Below are 11799 nucleotides of genomic sequence, written 5' to 3'. Positions count from 1 at the left end.
GAAAACTCTGTCACGACAATGAAGAGTAATTACAATGCATTTACTTGAATCAAAGATGGAGATTTTTCCATTCTCTTGTCTATAAAACAAAGCAAGGGCGATATCATTGCTCTATGTCAAACAAACCCTTGCTGGAATCAAAGGTTTTACATTACCTATAGTATTAGGCCCACACACACACACAAAGTTGTGTTGTAGCACACATAATTCTTCAAATTAAGAACTGAATGCACAATTCATAGTAAGTACACTTGCTGTCGCCATGGATTTCAGTGCGTAGCTGCAAATCAATTTTGCATAAAATTACTGTTTTTTAATATTGTAACGTGTTTACGTTACTGAAGACGCCGTAGAGATGGTTAATTGGTTTATTCAACAATCTACAAATAACGGCTACAATTAATTATCACACAGTTGCGGGGTTTCACACTTTATAACCCTAATCGCATTAATCTGTCGACACTGTTGCGGGGTTTCACGACTTATAACCCTATGCGCAAATCAGTTCACTCTGTCTTCAGTAGTATACACGTTGACAGTAGGGGAGCTTTGTATCACTGTATCACACGCTCCCAATTACACAATCACTCACACGTCCGGTTCTTCTTTCCGCGACGGCTGCTATATTCCAACTTGTAGTCGGCTGACGGTTACTTTACAACTCGGCGGATGTCACAGTACAACTGTGTTAGGCGGCTGCTACAGTAGAACTCTCTGGTAGCCACATTAGAACTCTCTGGTAGCCGTTCTGCCGTCCACTTATATAGCCGCAGGATTGCCTGTTACGTTCCACGTCACAGTAGGAAGCAGTTCCGCGTCACCGCGCGACGTCACCGCGTGATGTCACCGCGGAGGGGAGTGGCGGGGCGGGCTTCGTTACCGTGCGGAGGAGGGGGAGGGGAGCGCTGACTCACCCGCCGCGTCACTGCTGGTGGGGGGTGGTTCTCCTTAGCGCAACATGTCACAATATAACACTACAAAATCTCATAGAATGTAATTCCTACATATAGCTCATAAAAAGTTATGTTTTGGAAGAACCTGATGCCCCTGCCTTCATGTTAGAAGAGCATGCAATGCAACAAAATAATGGTATGGATATAAGGAAATGAGGAAGGGGGCCAGTGTCTCCATGGGTTCCATTTGAATCTGTTGCCTGTTTCCCTGTATCTGTACCATGGCTTTCCTGTGCAGTTTACTCTTCTACCTTGGATACAGGTTCTTCTGAGACTATGAAAAATTTTTAAAGACGACGCAATATAACAAGCCAAAAGACCAAAATCTTCATGTTCAAGGTCTTTCATTCTGGTCCACCTCGTCAGCACCTGCCTTACATGTTTATGTTTCGTTATTTGAAGTAAGAATTCTAGGGATTTTAAGAATTCTTACTTCAAATAACGAAACATAATTTTACAGAATTAACGACGAATCAAATAAGGAAGCTACTGTGGTGTGTGAAAAACTTTTAGTGAACCGACATTCTGGGTAATTTTAACTATTTGTAATTATTTTAATTAACTGGAACGTGGCTATCTTGGACAAAGTGAAGTTTTGTGTGTTGGTGATTTCTTTTTCTACTATAAATGCCTCTGATGATGGCTCCGTGGTGAGCCGAAACATGTAAGGCAGGTGCTGACGAGGTGGAAAACTTAAAAAAGTGTCACATTTGACGGAAGGAACTTGATTGTTAATTCTTCATGTTCATTGATATGAAGACTTCAGATGTTATAAATTATGTACATCATAGTGACTATATTAAATTAAAATGTCATTTTTTCTTCTTAAATAAATGTAGATGATATTAGAGGGACCTTCAAACACCAAGTAGTGTGGAATGAGGATGCTTAAAAAAGAGATGTTCTGTACTTAGAAAAGATGGTAGCAAATTATGCATAGAGACCTGCAATTTTGTGAATATATTATGAAAGAAAACGTGGAAGAGCTAAACACAAAATCTAAAGTTTACACAAACAATATACACAATGAAGTCTTCTTATACATTCAGCCATGTTTATAATGAAGACAAATTTGACTTGACTGATGAAAGGACCAGATACAATGTTCAGAATTTCAAATTTATAATTTGGATTGATGCAGAATCTTTTAAGCAGACTTCATTGCAAGCAATGGACGTGGTAACACCTTCTCTCCTCCATACTATTTAATTCCATATTCTTTTCATTTTAGGCCATCTTAGACTGCATAGTAAAACAGCATATAACAAACCAAAGTCTTCTAGAATTCTAAAGTATCCAATTGTAACAGTACCATATAAATACATTTAACATAGCAAAAAAAATCCTGAACAGCATCAAAGAAATATGACTAATTGCTATGTAACTCTTGACTGGAAGGGGATAACCCAACTGTAAATTTTATTACCACTAATGTAACATAAATAGCTTCAATTTCCTTCTCAATCTTATTCTCTACCTGGAAGATTTATGGAGGTCCATGCTTCTTATTTACCACTTTTATCTCATGTGCCAATCACACATTCTGGAACTGAAGCTGTTTCATAAAAGCATCACTGAAAGACTAGTACTAGCCATTAAACATTCATCACATTCTGAGTTACCATACAAAGCCTATTGGGGGAACTGAAAAATAGAAATCCACTGTCTTAAACATTATCACAATACCCTCTCATTTATCACATATCAGGGGGCTTAGTGTTTCAATGGCAGCATTACAATTACTGATATCCCTAAATTGTCGTTCAAGTGTCTTGTTACTAAAATTATCAATATTAAAGAACTTGCTAATTTCTGAAAAACTATTATTATACTGGGGATTCAATTTTTTTACTGACACATTCTACAGATACTGTTACAAAAGTATGATCTCCATTCATGTCACTTGTTTCTTAAATTTCATTCCTCATGTTCATTTTTATACATTACCTTCATTTGTACTCTTTCCCTGACAGTCTCCTTCAGCAACAAGTGATTCTACATTTTCATAAAATTCACTTTCAATAACAACTTCCACATACTGGTAGTTGATGTCACATATTTCAGAGCCATCTCTTGTGAACTCCTTACCCTTGTCTATCACCATCAACAACTGTTACTACAGTTTCATGACATTAACCTCTCATACCATCAGCTACACCACCATTAACACCCTTAACGTTTTTATTCTTATCAGTTATGAGTGGTATTCTTTTCTTAATCTTCCCTTCTATCTGCCTTGCATAAAATTAATTTCAACAGCAACATTTTCATTTATGGCTCCCTGATTTTAATCTTCATCACCTTCACCCGTCAATATTCCCCATAACTTAACATTTGTTTCTACAGATTTATTAAATTTACTCTTTACAGTTCCACCACCGCTGACAGATGCCAAAACTTCATTTGTATTAAGTTCACATGTTTGCATTTCTCTTTGATATTCTCCTTCATAGGAAACACTTCGTTGTATGGTTTTGGGAAATACGCTTTCAACAGCTTCACCTCCACTAACAAATTGCTGGTCTTCATCTGTATAATTTCCTCTGCCACATCCTTCACCATCTACTTGCATATCTTTATGAAACTCACTCATAGCAGCTTCTTGATCTTCATTTCTGTCAGAGTACATCTTCATAAAATTCAGTTTCACAGATTCCTGATCTATATATTTACATCAGCTTCAGGTGTACAACTTCCTCCCTGAACTACTACTTCAGCAAATTCTACATATACAGCTTCATAAAATTCACTTTCAACAGAATTCTGGACTTCATTTCTTTCATCTTTGTTTGTATACTTTCCTTCCTTGTCTTCTTCAGTAGCATATGCTGGTATATCATATTCACTTTCAACGACTTCCTTGGCTTCATTCATAATGTCTTCACCTACATAATTTCTTACCTGATGTTCTTCAGCAACATCTGCTTGTACATGTATATAATATTCACTTTCAACGACTTCCTTGGCTTCATTCATAATGTCTTCACCTACATAATTTCTTACCTGATGTTCTTCAGCAACATCTGCTTGTACATGTATATAATATTCACTTTCAACAGATTCAAGACCTTCATTTTTATCACCTTCACTTAAATAATTCTCTATTTGTTCATCATCGCCATCAGCAACATCCATTTCTACGCCTTCATGATGTGTATTTTCAATAGCTACCTTTCCTTCATTTATACATGCCCTACTTTTACAGCTTCCTCCCTGATCATCTTCAGAAACATCCGCTGGTACACCTTCATGATACTCTCTTTCAGTGTCTTCCTTGCCACTGTTTATGCCAGTCACATTTGTATAATGCCTTTTGTGATCTTCAGCAACATCTGTTTGTACATTTTCATTTATTTCAGCCCTGTCTGTGTAACTTCCTCCCTGATCATCTTCTTTGGCAACATGTGCCTGAACATCCTCAACAACAGCTTCCTTGCCACCATTCATATCAGCTTCAATTCCATAATTTCTCCTGCGATCTTCTTCTTCTTCTTCAGCCTGTACATTTGCATGACATTCACTTCCAACAGCTTCCTGAGATTCATTTGCATGAACTTCAGCAACATTTGCTTGTACATGTATATAATATTCACTTTCAACAGATTCAAGACCTTCATTTTTATCACCTTCACTTAAATAATTCTCTATTTGTTCATCATCACCATCAGCAACATCCATTTCTACACCTTCATGGTGTATATTTTCAATAGCTACCTTTCCTTCATTTATACATGCCCTACTTTTACAGCTTCCTCCCTGATCATCTTCAGAAACATCTGCTGGTACACCTTCATGATATTCTCTTTCAGTGTCTTCCTTGTCACTGTTGATGCCAGCCACATTTGTATAATGCCTTTTGTGATCTTCAGCAACATCTGTTTGTACATTTTCATTTATTTCAGCCCTGTCTGTGTAACTTCCTCCCTGATCATCTTCTCTGGCAACATGTGCCTGAACATCCTCAATAACAGCTTCCTTGCCACCATTCATATCAGCTTCAATTCCATAATTTCTCCTGCGATCTTCTTCTTCTTCAGCTTGTACATTGGCATGAAATTCACTTCCAACAGCTTCCTGAAATTCATTTGTATGAACTTCACTCGAATGTCCTCCATCTTTCTCTTGTATGCTTTCATGAAATTCACCTCCAATACCTTCTTCAATGGTTACTTCATCATCTTTATTAACTTTACTCGTTTTTACATGAAATAAACTTTCAACTGTTACGTCTCCATTAAAATCTTTGGCACTTTCATCTGTATCCTTATCTCCTCTTTCATTAATTCCTGATTCTACAGCTTCTTCACATTCACTTTCAATGACTGGACCTCCATTAATACCTTTGTGTTTATTTTTGTGAGGTATAACTATCTGTAACCCTTGTTGATATTTTTTGGCAGGAAAATTGATTTGTAATGCTTCCTGATATTTTCTCTTAGTACTTATACCTGCAGTAGCAGCTTCCTGGCCACATTTGTTATCTATAATATTTTGTCTACTTCTGTGATTTTCTCTTTCATCGGAAAAAGTGACTTGTACAGCTTTATCATGTTTGCTTCTAGTATTCACACCTGTACTACCAGTTTGCTGAGCTTCACTTTCATTAGCAAAATTGACTTGTACAGCTTTATCATGTTTGCTTCTAGTATTCACACCTGTACTGCCAGTTTCATGAGCTTCACTTCCACAAGCTTTACTAGCTTCAGCTGAAACTTGGGAAAAAGGCATCTTGCAACGTTTCAAAACAAGTACAGGAAACCTATCAGAATGCTTTAGGTCATGAATCTTACCATCCTTCAGTTGTGAAAATTTGGTCAAACATACTGAGCAGGTATATGGAACAATGGGTTTTGGTTTCAAATATGTAACGCTTAGTTTACTTGACACTGATCTTGTGGTTTGTTTCAGTCTTGTTTTAGAAACTGAGGCCAGCACTTCAGGGCTACGCTTTCTATCATGTCTCAGTGCATAGGCAAATGTTTTGCTAGTGTTCAGTGACTTCCTGCTTGAACTAATTACCTCTGGATTAAACTGTAATAATCTAATATCTTGCTTCATACAATTCTTCGAATCAATCAGATTTTCTTGTATATAGCTAATGCTCTTCTTACATTCCTGTGTGGTAGTTTTCAACTCTCTTCTAGGTCTCTCAACAATTCTTGAGGGTTCAGGCTGTCCAACATTTTTTTGCATGAACTTATGTGGTGGACATAGTTCAGTGCCATTTGTATGCTTCCTTTTGACTCTGTGTTCAAATACTTCCTTATTGTGGCTGATAAGTTTCTGGAAGTTCTCAGTCTTCATCACATCTGTCAGTCTGACAAAACACTCTTTGTTCATGGATGATCTGAGTCTTAATTTAGATTCTGTCTTCCAACAAACTAAACATAGCGGCTTCATTGTCAAGTGATACTTTTTCAGAGTACGCACACTCATAGCCACTCCCCCACATTCACAACACTGTCTAAGGTTTTCCACCCCTACAGATTTCTTGATGACTGTCACATTGACTGCATAACTGACCTGACTTCTATGTCTATTCACAACATTAGCAGACACACATGAACCTCCAGTGTTATTGCTGGGCTCAAAATTATATGCAGCAGACTGTTGTCTTTTTTCAAAGTATGAAGCACTGGAGCATATTTTTCTTCTTTCAGCAGCAATATCACTGTTCCTGCATAAGGAATTTTTAATTTTTCTTGTTCTACTCTTAGTGGGACAAACTCTCCTTCCAGAGATACGATTACTGTCTCTGTGTACAGAATTCTCAGTCTTCCTTCTTTTACTGTTAACTCTAATTTGACGACTTCTGGGCTTCATTGTTGTTTCCAAATCCTGTACCCTCTGCAGCTCTCACCAAATCAATTAAATAGTAATGGCTGTAGAGACAGGCTGATTAGGTTGTGTAACACTGTTCAATATCTGTTGTTTTAACAGATGTTAATTCCAAATTTGATATGAATGTCAGCTATCTATTAGATTCATGACTTATGAGATAAGAGATAAAGGTAGTGAACTTCCATTTTTGGGGCTCTTAATGTTTATCCTACACAGTCCCTGCAGTAAAGGAAGCAGGACAAACATGTTTATCCATTTGACATGTTTACATCATTCTGTTTTTCATCTGTTGTACCCTGAAAACAACAAACAAAATTAAAATTCAATTATAAAAGTAGAAAAGTGTCATTTTCTTTTTCATATGTGGCCAAAATTATGTTTACCACTGGTAGATAAGAGAAGCTTCAAAGCTGTACTGACTACCTAGCATTCCTACCCACTACAGCAGTGATAATGAAAGTCTTGCAACTTTCTGCACTAACTTATAGCATGCATTGGAGCTTCAAATAGAGAGTGGGCTACAATTAGTGTAAAGAATTTAGAGAGTGCAATGGAATTATTGCAAAACACAGTGTCTTTTACGGTAGCCCTTTCTGAAGAGAAGACAGTAATATACTGAATAACATAAGCAAGATTTTTAATGAGAATAAGACTGGTGTAATGATACTTCTGAAAAAATTGCAAAGGCTGTTGCATTACGTGTAAAAATGTTACACAATGTCCATAAACTTATTCAAATTGAACTCTGTTAGTGGTGGTTAGGAAGAGTTCTATCTTTTGGGATATAATTCTAGGTACTGTGGCGAAAGTCAATCAATGTTCCACCGAAACAATTCTTGATTTTCATCATGCTACACAGCGTTTTATCACAGAAGGCAGATCTCTATCGGTAGACATTGTGAGAAAGGACAAGAAAGTGGAGAGAAGTTTCAAATGCCTCAAAAGCTTCAAAAGCAAAACAATGGGACACAGGTTGAAGCCTGTGATAAATGAATTGTGCAATGACAGCTTTTCAAGTACTGTGAACTGGAGAGAGAAGTGCCAATATTGGGGAAGCTCCTCAGTGCAATGAATAGCGAAATTAAATATAGAGGACAAGAAACTAAAAAAAAATTGATCAGTTTACAGAATTAAAAACAAATGACATATCCTCTTCGAACACAATGACTCAACAGCACACTGTGAAACCTATCTCAGAGTAAGAATAAAAGGCAGAGGAACAAAATAATTGATTATCTACTCAGATAAGACCTCAGTTCATAACCACCATAGAGCCAAAAAGCACTTGGCAACATGGCACTCTTCCCCAAAGTTTTGGTGATTTCAAGTATGGGACAAAGACTGAGAGCTTTCCATGTAGAATGGAGATAGGATCTGTTGAAGGTGCTGGGAGTGATATACAGATCTAGGTCAAAATCCCAAAACTATTATGGTCACTTGAATAGTACCAATTATAACAAGTGATTAAAAGAAATCAATGCAAATCAAAACTTAGAACTGACTGAGATTTAATAATATCCAGTTTTGCCAAGACATTGCAAAATCATAAATACTAGAAAGCGTGAGTTAGACTCCTGAAAGAAAAAGATGTTTTGTAATACTTCAATTTTTTCCACTTAACTGCAACCGAATTCCAAAAGAAACTGATGGGATATATCAAAGCAGAACAATGTCACCAAAAATTTTCGCAATATATCAATTACAACACCCAAAAAATTGACAAGAAATGCTCAAGTAAACTGGACTTCTGCTTGCAGTCATGAGAAGAATTCTGAAGAAAAATACCGTTGCAGGGATGGCTTTAAAAAGGAAGAACTGGAGATATGTGTACTATATTTACAGGATTTGCAGTGATGAAGACTTCAACACAAATAATAATGCTGCTGAGGAAGAAAACAGTGACAGTAACATAGAAACAGGTTACACGTATGTTCAACCTTTCTGGAACCCAGCCTCTTCTGTACTAGTACCACCAGTAATTATGTGAGTACATTAAGTTTCAGTTAATAAATATATATACCTAGTCATATAAAAGTCAAAACTGCATGCATGCAATGTTTCATATGTAGATTATGCATGAAATGCATCTTGCTCTGTTAGATCCCACTTACAAATATACACAGCAGTTTTCTCAACTGGCAATTATTGGTTGGCTGACCTGTACAATCACCATAAATTCACCATTCACGCTTAGATTTCTAGGTACATCACAAAACCCAAATACAGGTTCTCCCTATCAGTCCACTTATAAAGTTCATCTGTCCAAAAGATAGTTTCCAAAACTGCCCAACTAATTTGAATAAAAATCAATACAGTGATCTACATCAACTCTGTAAGCCATTTCTATTTTAGTTCAGTTTACTTTAATCATAAAGGTTATTTGAAGAGAAATTTACAATTCCAAAGAAGAGCAATGTCAAGTCTTATTTAATCATCATTCAAGAAGATATGTGGAGGAGTAGATATATAGCTCCACATATATTAACCTCAAAACTATATGATGGTCAATTACATGTTCTATTGCCTTGAACTGCAGGTTGAGAAACCCTAGTACTCACTGGCCAGTTGGTACCTACACAAAACCCAAGAACCAGTCTCGACATGATGGCAACAAGAAAATCCTCTGCCCTAATAACTGAATCCCAGTTATCCAGCTCACAGCCAGTCACTACACTGAAGCTGCCAAATATGAAGCTACACATTCTCTTAATGCCAACATTGCTTAGTTGTGGAAGGTGAATCTTTCTGTCGCTTCTCTGAACAAGGCTAATTACGTGGTATGGGAATAAGTGAGCAGCAATATCAGCACAAAGCTTCTGGCACAAGGTGGAAAGTTATCTTTCAGTTCCATGGTGTTCAAAAGGGACTCCCAGTATTTCAGCCTGTAAATGTACTTTAAACATGGCAGAACACAAATTTCAGCATCCAAAAACATATATGAGTTAGCTACATGATGCAACATAATAACGCCAAGGTAAAGGAAACCCTGAGAATGAGAATGGAGCAGACAATATGAGAGGATTTATCTACTGGGGAGCTTTGTAGGAGGGAGCATGGAATGAACATGCCAGCAAGTGTCTACTGGGAAAATTTGGAATGGTGAATGAAACACAATGTTGGAGCAAGTTCCTGTTAGGCAGCTTGTGTACTGGGATAAGGGAATGGACAATGTGATACCAAGTATCAATATGGGAGTTTCAGGAGAAGGAGAATGGAATAGACAATGTCAGAACAAGTATATATTTTCTCTTCCATCCAAACAAATTAGAGCAGCATAGTGTGTGATGTGAGAATGTTTATATATACAAGCACAGGTGGAAAATGATTTGAAAATCTAATAGCCAGACAAAAACTTGGTCAGCAGAAAAAATTGGATTGCCTCTACTTCCTTAATAAAGTTAATTTCTTCCAGTTGTTTGACTGCTAGACCGAAACAACCGTAGGCCAGCCTTAGGATAATGGCATAAAACTGAATTTAAAGTTCCCAAATACCATTAGGATACTAGCTCCCAGGCAAAATGTTTCATATTTTTGAGTCCCTACATACAATTTTGGGTGCACGCGGTAGCGTAGTTGGTTGAGGCATTATGCTACAAGCCGGAAGGTCGCGGGTTCAAGTCCCGATGAGGTCACTGGATTTTTTTTCAATTGACCTAATCCTTCCAGCCGCACTAGGGCCCTGGGGTTCACTCAGCCTCTAACAGAAATGAGTACCAGGAATTAATTGAATAATTTTCCTGGGGAGTAAAGCGCGGCCGGCGCATATGGCTGACAACCTTAGTGCCATCTTTGAGCCGATTGTCTAGATAATGTGGGACCCTCAACGTCTCACAACCTGGTATAGGGATTGCTTTATTTGTTTTTATATATACAATTTGGAAAAACATTATCTGTTACAAATTGCAAGCAATGTCAGAAGTGTGTAGGATGTTAATAGTTCCATGGTAGATGGGAATCTTTGTGTGGCGTCGATGATGACAATTCAATAGACTGTGATCCAGCAATTTTGACAGCTAAATTAGAGAGTTTGTAGAGTTAGGGTGTTGCATGGTCAGCGCAACCGATTCCCACGGCAGTTCGGCAGAGAATTAAAAAAAAAAATCAGATATACATAGATGATGACTTACATCTGCATGCAATATACACTGTATATCAGAAAATTAACTATGTGAAAATCTGTTTCACTTCTTAAGCTGCTTTTCCACATATTTTTATCTTGACACATATATTCCATCCTAGTATTCAGAGTTCATTTTTCAGTAATCTGCACAACATGAAGAATTATGACTGTTATCCAAAAGAGAACTTTAAATTTGTTAGGAAGGTGAAACCTTGTTCCAATAGTGCCTCAGCAATCTAGAATTTCACCCAAACATCTAATCTATGGTAATAGTAAAGTGTTAGAAAATAAATTTATGCCAATACTTTACTATAAAAATTGTACATCTAGACTTGTTTGTATTAAATTTGACATAAAACTGTTCGCTTTATCTGGAAAACAAAAGGCAACATAAATTTTTGTTACAACAGAACATTCATATATCTGAAACAAGAATGTACTAAATTGTTCCTTTAATTCACAGGAGATCTTAAAATTATGCACATAATAAAGGCATATCTTCACCTGCAACTTGGTCTTCCCAGTGGTCTCTTTCCATCTGGTTTTCCCGCCAATATCTTATATGCATTCCTCTTTTCCCCCATTCGTGCTACATGCCCTGCCCATCTCCTCCTCTGTGACTTGATCGTTCTAATTATACTTAGAGAAGGGTACGAATTATGAAGGTCAGCATTACATTGGCCTGCATTTGTAAAGCGCATTTAAAATCTCTATTTCCACTCACTTTTTAATTTTTAGGTAAGACAATGCAGCAGTGGTGTATAACATGTTTTCCGGAGTGAATATTTAACTCTGAATGTTAACCAGAAACTCTGCATATTTATGTACGTGAACCAGACAATGGTATAAAAACAAACAACGAGACAAACAGTTCTTCTACCGTCT

General features: G+C 37.0%; 1 protein-coding gene across 6 annotated transcripts in view; it reads right to left on the bottom strand.

Moving 5' to 3' along the window:
* Positions 1-1670: 1670 nt before the first annotated feature.
* LOC111871303 overlaps positions 1671-11799 on the bottom strand; it is a 50325-nt gene continuing 40196 nt past the window's right edge. For 2 of the 6 annotated variants that reach the window (XM_023864318.2, XM_023864328.2), the window contains exon 3: positions 1671-7090. In XM_023864318.2, the coding sequence (XP_023720086.1) occupies positions 3615-6776 (3162 nt within the window). In that variant the 5' untranslated portion in view covers positions 6777-7090 and the 3' untranslated portion in view covers positions 1671-3614. Of the gene's footprint in view, positions 7091-11224; positions 11286-11799 lie in introns of all 6 variants that reach the window. The other 4 variants (XM_023864310.2, XM_023864337.2, XM_033754245.1 and 1 more) reach the window with 4 other exon arrangements.

This window comes from Cryptotermes secundus, unplaced genomic scaffold (genome assembly GCF_002891405.2).
Source record: "Cryptotermes secundus unplaced genomic scaffold, Csec_1.0 scaffold152, whole genome shotgun sequence".
NCBI lineage: Eukaryota > Metazoa > Arthropoda > Insecta > Blattodea > Kalotermitidae > Cryptotermes > Cryptotermes secundus.
The sequence above is the reverse complement of the archived record's forward strand: the minus strand, read 5'-3'. Positions and strand labels throughout refer to the sequence as shown.